The sequence below is a fragment of the Bombina bombina genome, chromosome 4 (genome assembly GCF_027579735.1).
Source record: "Bombina bombina isolate aBomBom1 chromosome 4, aBomBom1.pri, whole genome shotgun sequence".
NCBI classification, from domain to species: Eukaryota; Metazoa; Chordata; class Amphibia; order Anura; family Bombinatoridae; genus Bombina; species Bombina bombina.
The window spans coordinates 693,071,707-693,086,715 of record NC_069502.1 but is presented as its reverse complement, the minus strand read 5'-3'; the positions used below and the strand labels follow the sequence as shown (position 1 = coordinate 693,086,715).

The window sequence follows — 15,009 nt, the reverse complement described above, 5'->3', positions numbered from 1 at the left end:
GAGGATGCTCCACAATGGATGTCTTGAAGATGGACCCGCTCCACGCCGGATGGATGAAGATAGAAGATGCCGTCTGGATGAAGACTTCTGCCCGTCTGGAGGACCACTTTGCCCAGCTTGGATGAAGACTTCTCCCGGCTTCGGTGAGGACTTCGGCCCGGTTGGATGAAGACTTCTCCTGGTAAGGGGATCTTTAAGGGGTTAGTGTTAGGTTTTTTTAAGGGGGTATTGGGTGGGTTTTAGAGTAGGGATGGTTGTGTGGGTGGTGGGTTTTAATGTTGGGGGGGATTTGTACTTTTTTTTTTTACAGGTAAAAGAGCTGATTACTTTGGGGCAATGCCCCGCAAAAGGCCCTTTTAAGGGCTATTTGTAATTTAGTGTAGGGTAGGGCTTTTTATTTTGGGGGGGCTTTTTTATTTTGTTAGGGGGATTAGATTAGGTGCAATTAGTTTAAAAATCTTGTAATTTGTTTATTATTTTCTGTAATTTAGTGTTTGTTTGTTTTTGTACTTTAGATAATTTAATTTAATTGTATTTAATTGTATTTAATTTAGGGAAATAATTTAATTGTAGTGTAGTGTTAGGTGTAGTTGTAACTTAGGTTAGGTTTTATTTTACAGTTACTTTTGTATTTATTTTAACTAGGTAGTTATTAAATAGTTAATAACTATTTAATAACTATTGTACCTAGTTAAAATAAATACAAACTTGCCTGTAAAAAAAAAATAAACCCTAAGCTAGATACAATGTAGCTATTAGTTATATTGTAGCTATCTTAGGGTTTATTTTATAGGTATTTAGTTTTAAAAAGGAATAATTTAGTTAATTATAGTAATTTTATTTATATTTATTTTAATTATATTTAAGCTAGGGGGTGTTAGGGTTAGGGTTAGACTTAGGTTTAGGGGTTAATAACTTTAATATAGTGGCGGCGACGTTGGGGGCGGCAGATTAGGGGTTAATAAATGTAGGTAGGTGGCGTCGATGCTAGGGACGGCAGATTAGGTGTTAATAATATTTAACTAATGTTTGCTATGCTGGAGTACGGCGGTTTAGGGGTTAATATATTTATTATAGTGGCGGCGATGTCCAGTTCGGCAGATTAGGGGTTAAACATTTTATTTTAGTGTTTGCGATGTGGGGGGGCCTCGGTTTAGGGGTTAATAGGTAGTTTATGGGTGTTAGTGTACTTTTTTGCACTTTAGTTAAGAGTTTTATGCTACGGCGTTGTAGTATAAAACTCTTAACTACTGACTTTAAAATGCGGTACCAGTCCTGACAGGAGAGGCTGTACCGCTCACTTTTTGTCAGACACGTAATACCGGCGCTATGCAAGTCCCATTGAAAAAATAGTATACACAATTGACGTAAGTGGATTTGCTGTATTTCCGAGTCTGGCCAAAAGAGTGAGCGGTATACCTGTACCTGCAAGACTCGTAATACCAGCGGGCGTTAAAAAGCAGCTTTAGGACCAGCCAACGCTGCTTTTTAAGCCTAACGCACAACTCGTAATCTAGCCGTATGGCTTTTGGCCAAAATAGAAATGTATGTTTAACTCTATTGTAAGGGTTAAACACATAGCTATAAATAATAATTTGTGTAATAATAAAATGTTGTAACTTTAAAGCAGTTTATGATTTCATTTTTATGTTCAAATCAAGCAGAAAAAAAGGGAAAGACGATTAACAATAACTGATAATATTTTATTTCTTCCAGTGTGAAGAGTCACTTGGCTATAGACATTCCATATAAAGGCTGCATGAAGGGATTCCAGTTCCAGAAAAAAGACTTTAATTTGTTAGAGGAGCCCGAAACACTCGGTATCAGCAATGGTTGTCCTGAAGAATCACTTGTAAGTTCAGCACATTCTTCCCACTATTTTATATTCTGGAAGCTGCAGTGTACATACTAAATTTCAGACCCACTCTTGCATTCTTGTTGAGCAAAAGTATTTGCCGAAACCTTAACAGATCGTTCTTACCTTACCCCAGCTGTGCCAATAAAGTATGATTATTTACTTTTCTGATTATTCGTTGGCCTATCTTATAAAGTTTACATGTAAAAACTGTATTGTTTACTCTGTATGATTAAAAACTTTTAAATGTTTCCTTTAGATTTTTTTTAGGTAGTTAGTACCTTTCAAAACTCCCTTGCACTTTTCTTCAATTACAACTGGTGAAAACCTGTTTGCAGTTTGTTTAAAGAAACTAAGAATAATACATCATTTTGGCAGTCTTAACAGATACCACCATCACCTCTTTGTGATTGAGGCAGTGCTTGTCTGTAGATTGTTGTTTGGATCTGCTTGTGTAAGATGTTCCTGATCTGCTTTATCACTGGGTTGTACATGACTGAGAATGTTCTTTCATCTTTTGCATTCAGCTGAGTATTTGAGTCTTGAAGAAGAGATCAGCTGTGAGCTATGCTATTGATCTGTTTTGTTTTGCTTTCCCTTAATCTTAGTTGTGCTGTCTAAATAACCTGTGTCTCCCACCGTTATTCAAATCCAGAAAATGTACCTGTGCCTATTGTCTGTGACATCATCTCTGATCTATTGCTCACATCCTGACAATGTCTCTATGCTGTTTAATACTCTTCTTGTGCAACTGGTACCTTCTTGTTATCTTACAACTTATAGCACAAATGAGCGAGTATGAAAGCAAAAAGTGATATTCACAGCCTTGTTGAACTCTCCAAATAAGGACTAGATTACAATTGGAATGCAACCAATAGGCAAAGGGCCTTATCCTTAGCGCAATTTTGCACAAAAAATAGTTGAAGAACGCAACTTTTTGACCTTTAGCTTAGTGCATCTTCAGGTTCACGCTTGAGTGGTAGCAGACATGAGTTTTTCAGTGCACCCGCATAAAAGTCTATTATGTGAGGGATTTAGCACACTTACGCTGTATGACATGCAGATGTTAACACTCCCTAGACTTTAGTTTGAGAGCTAATATATTACTTTCAACTTGTAATATGAGAGCAAACACATTGTTTTAATTTGATAGTTTTCCTTTTTTGTCCTTTTTTTTTATCTGTCTTAAAGGGTAATTTCCTGCCTTGACTTTTGCAACTCCATCCTTTCCGGTCTCGGTAGTTGCTGTCCATCTCCTTTACAATGCATAATGAATGTCTCTGCCAGGCTAATCTTCCTTACATATCATTTTTTTTTCCTGCTGTACCTCTCTGCCAATCCCTTCACTGGCTTGCTATAGCTTCCAGAATTAAACAGAAAATTCTGACTCTGACATTCATGGCCCTCAATGACACTGTTCCCCCCTATATCTCAGGAATGCATACAATATGCGCTAATGTACGCTAACCTATGAAATGTAATTTTATCCCTACAGTGTCCATTCCATTTTCTGATTGAGCTATGGACTGGGTTTGAAATATTTATTGGATGTATTCACCACACTATTTTACAATTATTCTAAAGTATCCACTTCCCTTAATCTCTAAGATATTAAAGGGATACTTAAAGTGAATGTAAATTTTGATGCTAAAGTGCCCGGTTTTTAAAACTTTGATTAAAAACAGGGGCACTTTAATTCATCAATATTTTCATTTCACTCCTGTTGTGAAAATAAACTTACTTTTTAATCTTCACAGCAGCTCCAGCTTCCTCCACCTGTTTCAAAGCCTCTTCCTGGGTCTAAAATGAGGTATCTGGCTTCCTCCAATCACAGCAGTGAATCAGACACTGAATCCCCCGGGGGGGGGAATCTGTGATTGGAGGATGACCTATCAATCATTTCTGACATCAGAAATGGCTTGTGAGACCGGAGGAAGCAGCAGCTGCTGTGAAGTTTAAAAGGTACGTTTTTTGTCACAACAGGAGTGAAATGTAAATTTTGATGAATTAAAGTGCCCCTGTTTTTAATCAAAGTTTTAAAAACCGGGCACTTAAACATCAAAATTTACATTCACTTTAACCCAATTTTTTTTCTTTTATGATTCAGATAGAGCATGCAATTTTAAACAACTTTCTAATTTACTCTTATTATCAAATTTTTTTTCATTCTCTTGCTATCTTTACTAGAAAAAGCAGAAATCTAAGATAAGAAGCTAGCCCACCTTTGGTTTAGCACTTGGATAGAGCTTGCTGATTGGTTACTACATTTAGCCACCAATCAGTAAGCGCAACTCAGGTTCTGAACCAAAAATGGGCCGGCTCCAAAGCTTACATTCTTGCTTTTCAAATAAAGATAGCAAGAGAACAAGGAAAATTGATAATAGGAGTAAATTAGTTGCTTAAAATTGCATGCTCTATCCGAATCATGAAAGACTCTGTGGGGTTGATTTATCAAGCTCGCCGGAAACAGAAATTATGAAGCAGCTGTCTGGACCGCTGCTCCATAACTTGTCCGCCTGCTTTGAAGCCATGGACAGAAATCAACCCGATCGAATACGATCGGGTTGATTGACACCCCCAATTGGCCGCAAATTTGCAGGGGGCGGTATTGCACCAGCAGTTCACAAGAACTGCTGGTGCAATGATAAATGCTGTCAGCATTTATCGATGTGCAGCAGACATGATACGCTACATCATATCATGTCCGCTCGTACTATGATAAATATGCCCCTGTATCTGTGAATGGAGTAAATACATTTGAAGTTGAAATTCTCCTTCATTCAAAAATGACATGCTCTTATGTGACCTTCGCTGCTGATTGGGTAACCAACAATGCTTTGCGAGGGTTAAACACATAGCATTGTAAAGTTGTCAGAGTTTAAAATTGCATGCTCTGATGATTAACAGCATGTCTTTTTTCCTCTAGAATGACCAGTAGCATTAGATTATTGATGTCATTTTGGACATAGAAGAAACACCCCCCCCCACCCCACCATCACAACATGTTCTATTTTGTAGAGTACTTAAATGAGAATTGAGGGAGTATAAAGGCAAATAGATCAATACACTGGAAGAGAAGTTGTCAGGCTAAGGAGTTGCCTGATAGGTAATGGTTATTAATCGAATCAACTGCAAACATTTATTTTCCTCATTAATAGATAGATAGATAGATAGATAGATAGATAGATAGATAGATAGATGATAGATAGATAGATAGAGAGAGAGAGAGAGAGAGAGAGAGAGAGAGAGATACATGATTGATAGATACTGTAGATAGATAGATAGATAGATAGATAGATAGATAGATAGATAGATAGATAGATAGATAGATAGACAGATAGATAGATGCCTGTAAAATACTAATAATTTAAATAAATAATTTAAAAAGTATTGCTATACACTTTTTTGTTTCATTGCAGATGTCCAGAAGTGCATATTTTAATGGACAGAGCTTTATTGCTTCCAGTCAGAAGCTTGCACCTTTTGATGCCTTTGAGGGAGGATTTAGTTTCAAAACTTTACAACCCAGCGGATTGCTGCTCTCTCATTCTGATGGGGTGAGTGGTTAATGCAGTTTACACATGCAGTTTACACATACAGTTTACACATACAGTTTACACATGCAGTTTACACATACAGTTTACACATACAGTTTACACATGCAGTTTACACATGCAGTTTACACATACAGTTTACACATGCAGTTTACACATGCAGTTTACACATACAGTTTACACATGCAGTTTACACATGCAGTTTACACATGCAGTTTACACATACAGTTTACACATACAGGGCGCGATCCGATATAGATCGCAGTTTGCGGCGCAAGCGAGGGAACCGGCGTCGCCCGCAGTTTCAGCTCGCAACTCGAGCTATCCCATATAAGTCGCCGTCAGATGCTAACGTGCCGTAAGTCTGACAAACCAGCGATGTCCAGAAATCTGCGTAAGTACAAATTTCTGGCGTCGCCAGTGACTTGCGCCACGTTAGAAACTACCGGCGCCTATAAAACCTGACTAAAGTCTAAAACACCCGCACTGTCTAACACGCCTCCCTAACATAGCCCGACAAGTCTAACACGCCTCCCTAACATAGCCCGCACTGTCTAACCCTCTATCCGCTATCCCCCCTCACTATCCTAACAATAAAAAAGCTATTAACCCCTAAACCGCCGCTCCCGTACCCCGCCGCAACCTAATAAAGTTGTTAACCCCTAAACCGCCGCTCCCGTACCCCGCCGCCAGCTATATTATATCTATAACCCCCCTAAAGTGAGCCCCTAACACCGCCGCCATCTATATTAAAATTATTAACCCCCAATGTAAGCCCCTTACACCGCCGCCATCTCTATTAAAATGATTAACCCCTAATTTAATCTACCTACCCCGCCGCCAGCTATATTATCTATGTTAACCCTAAGTATATTATAGTTAATATAGGTATTACATTATATATATTAACTATATTAACCCTAATTATATTAGGGTTAATATAGTTAATATAGTTACTATAGTATTTATATTAACTATATTAACTCTATCTAACCCTAACACCCCTAACTAAATGTATATTAAATTAATCTAATTCATTTATAAACTAAAATATTCCTATTTAAATCTAAATACTTACCTATAAAATAAACCCTAAGATAGCTACAATATAATTAATAATTACATTGTAGCTATGTTAGGATTAATATTTATTTTACAGGTAAATTGTTAATTATTTTAACTAGGTATAATAGCTATTAAATAGTTATTAACTATGTAATATCTACCTAGTTAAAATAATTACCCAATTACCTGTAAAATAAATCCTAACCTAAGTTACAAATACACCTACACTATCAATAAATTAAATAAACTACAAACATCTATCTAAAAATACAATTAAATTAACTAAACTAAATTACAAAAAAAACAAACACTAAATTACAAAAAATAAAAAAAGATTACAAGATTTTTAAGCTAATTACACCTATTCTAAGCCCCCTAATAAAATAATAAACCCCCAAAATAAAAAAAATTCCCTGCCCTATTCTAAATTAAACAAATTTCAAAGCTCTTTACCTTACCAGCCCTTAAAAGGGCCTTTTGTGGGGCATGCCCCAAAGAATTCAGCTCTTTTGCATACAAATACAATACCCCCCCCCCATTACAACCCACCACCCACATACCCCTATTCTAAAACCACCCAAACCCCCCTTAAAAAAGCCTAACACTACCCCCCTGAAGATCTCCCTACCTTGTCTTCACCACACCAGGCCGAACTCCTGATCCGATCCGGGCGATGTCTTCCTCCAAGCGGCAAAGAAGAATTCTTCCTCCGGCGATGTCTTCCTCCAAGCGGCAAAGAAGAATTCTTCCTCCGGCGACGTCTTCCTCCAAGAGGCAGCAAAGTCTTCATTCTTCCGGCGGCATCTTCAATCTTCTTTCTTCGCTCCGCCGCTGCGGAGCATCCATCCCGGCCGACTACTGAACTTGGAATGAGGTACCTTTAAATGACGTCATCCAAGATGGCGTCCGCCGAATTCCGATTGGCTGATAGGATTCTATCAGCCAATCGGAATTAAGTTAAAAAAATCTGATTGGCTGATTGAATCAGCCAATCAGATTCAAGTTCAATCCGATTGGCTGATCCAATCAGCCAATCAGATTGAGCTCGCATTCTATTGGCTGATCGGAACAGCCAATAGAATGCGAGCTCAATCTGATTGGCTGATTGGATCAGCCAATCGGATTGAACTTGAATCTGATTGGCTGATTCAATCAGCCAATCAGATTTTTCTAACTTAATTCCGATTGGCTGATAGAATCCTATCAGCCAATCGGAATTCGGCGGACGCCATCTTGGATGACGTCATTTAAAGGTACCTCATTCCAAGTTCAGTAGTCGGCCGGGATGGATGCTCCGCAGCGGCGGAGCGAAGAAAGAAGATTGAAGATGCCGCCGGAAGAATGAAGACTTTGCTGCCGCTTGGAGGAAGACGTCGCCGGAGGAAGAATTCTTCTTTGCCGCTTGGAGGAAGACATCGCCGGAGGAAGAATTCTTCTTTGCCGCTTGGAGGAAGACATCGCCCGGATCGGATCAGGAGTTCGGCCCGGTGTGGTGAAGACAAGGTAGGGAGATCTTCAGGGGGGTAGTGTTAGGCTTTTTTAAGGGGGGTTTGGGTGGTTTTAGAATAGGGGTATGTGGGTGGTGGGTTGTAATGGGGGGGGTATTGTATTTGTATGCAAAAGAGCTGAATTCTTTGGGGCATGCCGCACAAAAGGCCCTTTTAAGGGCTGGTAAGGTAAAGAGCTTTGAAATTTGTTTAATTTAGAATAGGGCAGGGAATTTTTTTTATTTTGGGGGTTTATTATTTTATTAGGGGGCTTAGAATAGGTGTAATTAGCTTAAAAATCTTGTAATCTTTTTTTATTTTTTGTAATTTAGTGTTTTGTTTTTTTTATAATTTAGTTTAGATAATTTAATTGTATTTTTAGATAGATGTTTGTAGTTTATTTAATTTATTGATAGTGTAGGTGTATTTGTAACTTAGGTTAGGATTTATTTTACAGGTAATTGGGTAATTATTTTAACTAGGTAGATATTAAATAGTTAATAACTATTTAATAGCTATTATACCTAGTTAAAATAATTAACAATTTACCTGTAAAATAAATATTAACCCTAACATAGCTACAATGTAATTATTAATTATATTGTAGCTATCTTAGGGTTTATTTTATAGGTAAGTATTTAGATTTAAATAGGAATGTTTATAAATGAATTAGATTAATTTAATATAAATTTAGTTAGGGGTGTTAGGGTTAGATAGAGTTAATATAGTTAATATAAATACTATAGTAACTATATTAACTATATTAACCCTAATATAATTCGGGTTAATATAGTTAATATATATAATGTAATACCTATATTAACTATAATATATTTAGGGTTAATATAGATAACATAGCTGGCGGCGGGGTAGGTAGATTAAATAAGGGGTTAATCATTTTAATAGAGATGGCGGCGGTGTAAGGGGCTTACATTAGGGGTTAATAATATTAATATAGCTGGCGGCGGTATAGGGGGATTAGATTAGGGGTTAATAATTTTTATATAGGTGGCGGCGGTGTAAGGGGTCAGATTAGGGGATAGATAAGGTAGATGACAGTGGTGTAAGGGGTTCTAATTAGGGGATAGATAAGGTAGATGGCGGCGGTTTTAGGGGCTCACAGTAGGGGGTTAGTTTATGTAGATGGCGGCGGGGTCCGGGAGCGGCGGTTTAGGGGTTAATAACTTTATTAGGGATTTCGAGGGGGGGGGATCGCGGTTGACAGGTAGATAGACATTGCGCATGCGTTAGGTGTTAGGTTTATTTTAGCAGATCGCGGTTGACAGGGAGATAGACATTGCGCATGCGTTAGGTGTTAGGTTTATTTTAGCAGCCAGTTTAGGGAGTTACGGGGCTCCAATAGTCAGCGTAAGGCTTCTTACGGCTGCTTTTTGTGGCGAGGTGAAAATGGAGTAAGTTTTCTCCATTTTCGCCACGTAAGTCCTTACGCTGCATATTGGATACCAAACTGCGCGGGTTTGGTATACCTGCCTATAGCCCAAAAAACTACGGGCGACGGCAGAAATATACGCGCGTAACTTCTAGGTTACGCCGTATATAGGATACCAAACCCGCGCAAATATTGGCGTCGCCGGCTTTTGCGGGCGACGATTTTTATCGGATGGACCCCACAGTTTACACATACAGTTTACACATACAGTTTACACATGCAGTTTACACATGCAGTTTACACATACAGTTTACACATGCAGTTTACACATACAGTTTACACATGCAGTTTACACATACAATTTACACATGCAGTTTACACATACAGTTTACACATGCAGTTTACACATGCAGTTTACACATACAGTTTACACATGCAGTTTACACATACAGTTTACACATGCAGTTTACACATGCAGTTTACACATGCAGTTTACACATGCAGTTTACACATACAGTTTACACATGCAGTTTACACATACAGTTTACACATGCAGTTTACACATACAATTTACACATGCAGTTTACACATACAGTTTACACATGCAGTTTACACATGCAGTTTACACATACAGTTTACACATGCAGTTTACACATGCAGTTTACACATACAGTTTACACATGCAGTTTACACATACAGTTTACACATGCAGTTTACACATGCAGTTTACACATACAGTTTACACATGCAGTTTACACATGCAGTTTACACATGCAGTTTACACATGCAGTTTAGACATGCAGTTTACACATACAGTTTACACATGCAGTTTACACATGCAGTTTACACATACAGTTTACACATGCAGTTTACACATGCAGTTTACACATACAGTTTACACATGCAGTTTACACATGCAGTTTAAGAGAACGATACATTTTAGGTGGGGAGAAATAAGTGTCATAAATGATTTGTTTTACTTTGTTATAGGCTGACAAATTCTCAATTTCTATGGAAAAAGGTGCAGTTGTCTTACGTGTAAGGGATGTCCAAGTTCAGTCTACAAATGCACAGTATAATGATGGGCTGAACCACTTTCTTGTTGCTTCTGTCTCCTCAACAAGGTAAAAATAAAAACTCAATATACTGAATGCAGATGTTCAGATTCTTTAACTATAATATTTATCTGTTTACACTTTTCAAACATTCAACAAATATGAGCATATAAGCGTATCTAGTCTAATCACTCAGCTACATTTCTTCAACAAATCCTCTTCATATCTTTATGCATACCCAAAAATATTTTAGTTACTATATTGGTGCATTATTCCTTACTACATTCAGGGGCCCATTTATCAAGCTCCGTATGGAGCTTGAAGGGCTGTGTTTCTGGTGAGCCTTCAGACTCGCCAGAAACACCAGTTATGAAGCAGCGGTCTAAAGACCGCTGCTCCATAACCTGTCTGCCTGCTCTGAGGAGGCGGACAGACATTGCCGCAATGCAACCCGATCGAATACCATCGGGTTGATTGACACCCCACTGCTAGTGGACGATTGGCCGTGAATCTGCAGGGGGCGGCGTTGAACCAGCAGTTCACAAGTGCTGCTGTTGCAATGCTGAATGCGGAGAGCGTATTGCTCTCCGCATTCAGCGAGGTCTGTCGGACATGATCCGCATAAATAGGCCCCTAAGTGTGAGCCTTGCCTATATCTACCACCTTTTTTTGTAAAGGAGTGCTTTACAGTACATGATGATTCAAATGGCTAATATCCCTATACATATAAAATATACCACAAACCAGTGCAATATGCTCATTTAATATCATCTCTAAAGATAAATCACTCTACAGTATAAATTTGAAAGCTTATTTCCCCAGATGCTCCAATAACATTATGAATAAAATAGTGGTATATTCAATTTAAAGGAACAGTCTACACTAAAATTGTTATTGTTTAAAAAGATAGATAATGCCTTTACTACCCATTCCCCAGCTTTGCACAACCAACATTGTTATATTAATATACTTTATAACCTTTAAACCTCTACATTTCTGCCTGTTTCTAAGCCCCTACAGACAGCCTCTTATCACATGCTTTTTTTATTAGCTTTTCACAACAGGAGACTGCTAGTTCACGTGGGCCATATAGATAATGTGTTCACGCCCCAGGAGAAGTTATTAAAGATTTAGCACAACACAGTACTAAATGCAAGACAATAGATAATAAATAAAAAGTCATGTGATCAGGGGGCTGTCAGAAGATGCTTAGATACAAGGTAATCACAGAGGGAAAAAGTATATTAATATAACATTGTTGGTTATGCAAAACTAGGGAATGGATAATAAAAGGATTATCTGTCTTTTAAAACAATACAAATTCTATTGTAGACTGTCCCTTTAATATACTTTGTACTATTTCCATAGTGCAATGGGAATATAAAACCCAATTTCTCGATTTTGTCTGGGAACTTGATAACATTTAGAGGTTTCATTACTTTTATCACAGTATAAATCGATCATCTGGATTTGTGAACAGAGCTTCGGGAGCTATTTACCTTTAAGATGACAGGTTTGTAGACTTTTAATTGAATTCACCTCTACAATGGCTGTGATTGCAGGTATCATCTTCTTGTGGATGAAACAGACACAAGTTTCCAAGACAGACAGCAAACAACTCCGAACCCACCTGTGGATAAAAAGTTTTATTTTGGTGGATCACCTGTTTCATTTTCCCAAGCTAATTTTACTGGCTGCATCAGCAATGCGTATTTTACCAGGTACGATATATTACATTCATTGAGAATAAGACCTGAGTAAGCATTCTCTCTTTTTCTCTCTCTAACTATCTGTCATTCTTAGTATATCTCATTTTCTCAAGGGCCTTTTGCAGTTTTAAATAGCAATATGGTCAAATTCAAATGTAAATATCATTAGAACATATATAATTCCCCTCCCATATGCACATTTTCTTTGCTCAGGTAAGTAATGTAGTTATATACAATATGTTTTCTATGTTTAAAGAAACGCCTGCTATCCTTGGTGATAGAATATTGCTAAATTGACAAAAACTGGTAGTTTTCTTTAGTTACAAGAGTACACAAAGGTTAAAAAAAATCCTTAGATTCAAATTCACGCTAGTTTCTTTGCATATTAATTAATTATATTATTCTGAGAGTTTACACAAATGAATCATGCATCATGAACTGAAAAAAAGTCATTCTTCCAGAGATATTGGATACTAGAGGAATCTATATTAATTTAAATCTCACTAATGAATGTGTTATTCTGTACATTTATGCAAACAACTAGTAGTAAAATGAAAAATCAGATAAACTTAAAACTAACCAACTCAGCTGTCCAAACTCACTTCGGGCTAGATTATCTGTGGAATGCTAAGTGTTGCACGCGAGCGATAAGGGGTATTTCGTGGCTCTTTGCATGCATCATTGGAAGTAACGTGGAAAGTAAACGCGCTCACTTGACCGCAATCTAATTTAACGCGCAGGTTAGCGTGATGTCAGAGCACTTGCTAACTCTTAACCGAGACAAAAAGTTGCACAAAAAACATCAAAAATACATTTAAAAGTACAGTTACACTCATAATAACACTGATAAAAATTATTAAGAAAAAAATTGCATTAAAAAGTTATAAGGGCTCAAAAATATGAGGTCTCAGGTGTTTGAATTTTTTTTTAATACAGAGATACAAACATATACATGTTTAAATATGTACATGTATGTATAAATATATATATATATATATATATATATATATATATATAGTTATTTATATGTGTGTGCATATGTATTTAGCCACCAATCAGCAAGCGCTACCCAGGTTCTGAACCAAAAATGGTCCGGCTCCTATGCTTACAGTCTTGCTTTTCAAATAAAGATACCAAGATTACGAAGAAAAATTGATAATAGGAATGAATTAGAAAGTTGCTTAAAATTGCATGCTCAATTGGAATCATGAAAGAAAAAAATTGGGTTTAGTGTCCCTTTTAGTATGAGATGGATTGATAATAATAAATAGAATCCCATAAGAAAGTGTTTTAAAATCATTATATGCCGTTTTCATTTGGTTACTTTTCAAGAGCACATAGTAAAGTCAAATCTGTTTACAAACTCCATTAATTTCATTCTTTATATTTTATAGAGTTGGAAGAGATGTTGAAGTTGAAGATTTTCAGAAGTACACAGAGAAAATTAGCACTTCTCTTTATGGATGTCCAGTTGAGTCACCTCCTATTGCCCTGCTTTATAAACGTGGTAAAAATACTTCTAGAGAAAAAGGAAAACAGAAAAAAAGAGTAAGTGATGTGCTCATGATTTGATTTACTTATTTATTCATACTGTCTATTTAAGATGGATTTAGCCCTATTATTGCCAAGGTCTCTCTGACAAGATTAAAGGGACAGTCAACACCAGAATATTTGTTGTTTAAAAAGATAGTTATTCCCTTTATTACCCATTCCCCGGTTTTGAATAACCAACACTGTTATAGAAATACACTTTTTACGTCTAGGATTACCTTGTATCTAAGCCTTATTTCAGCTCTTTTGACAGACTTGCATTTTAGCCAATCAGTGCTCACTCCAGGGTAACTTCACGTCCATGAGCTCAATATTATCTATATGAAACACATAAACTAATGCCCTCTAGTGGTCAAAATGCAGATTAGAGGCAGTCTTCAGGGTCTAAGAAATTAGCATATGAATTTACTAGAATTAGCTTTCAACTAAGAATACGAAAAGAACAAAGCAAAATTGGTGATAAAAGTATAATGGAAAGTTTTTTGAAAATTACATTCCCTATTTAAATCATGAAAGTTTTTTTTGGTCTTCACTGTTCCTTTAAATAAGCCTAATTCACAAGTTGCTAGGTATTTGTTTAACATTTTATCAATTGTGCTTTTACAGCTGAGGGAAACATTCAAAATAGGTGATTTGTGATTAAAATGAACTATTAAGATTGTAAGTAGTGGTAAAGTGAACAAACATAAAGGTTCAGTATAGGTTTCAATCAGAAGTAATCTTTCAACCTTTTATGGGACATTTATTTCTGCTTTGTATGATTCATATAAAGTTATCATAAATAAATAACAATACCAGTAACTAAAATATTAGAAAACATGTGTTTCTATCTTGTATACTGTATATTTCATCTTGATTATAAAAATAAAACGATTGTTATCCTTTATGCTGTTAGGAACAGTAAGGTATATCATACTGCTCATCTCTTTACCATAACAAAGCCTAGAATATTAAAAAAAAAACCTCTGTAAATCCCATGATTTGCCTTTATTAATCTGTTATTCGGAAAGAGAAGTGCTCACCAGGAATGAACAACTGCTCAGTAGGTTGTTCTTTGCTTGGTCATCCCCTGGAGGGAGCAGCCTTTTTTTTAGCCCAATTGTGCTTTTAATAACGGGTTGTGACTCTAAAGAAATCTGTATGAAAAGTGTGGGCAAATTTACTTAATATGGTTTATCTGTATTTAAATAGAAAGAAATATCTTTTTTTTTTTTAAATGTCAGTACAATTCCTACTTCTTACAGTAAATTTTCACTACCCATTCCCCAGCTTTGCACAACCAACATTGTTATATTAATATACTTTATAACATTTAAACTTCTACATTTCTGCCTGTTTCTAAG

The 15,009-nt window shown here is 36.6% G+C and overlaps 1 protein-coding gene across 1 annotated transcript in view; it reads left to right on the top strand.

The window, feature by feature from the left end:
* Positions 1-15,009, top strand: part of LAMA4 (laminin subunit alpha 4) — a 247,604-nt gene that overhangs the window by 202,714 nt on the left and 29,881 nt on the right. Inside the window, exons 28-32 of the mRNA XM_053710874.1 lie at positions 1,717-1,852; positions 5,275-5,412; positions 10,342-10,475; positions 11,969-12,127; positions 13,510-13,663. Of these exons, the coding sequence (XP_053566849.1) occupies positions 1,717-1,852; positions 5,275-5,412; positions 10,342-10,475; positions 11,969-12,127; positions 13,510-13,663 (721 nt within the window). The remainder of the gene's footprint in view (positions 1-1,716; positions 1,853-5,274; positions 5,413-10,341; positions 10,476-11,968; positions 12,128-13,509; positions 13,664-15,009) is intronic.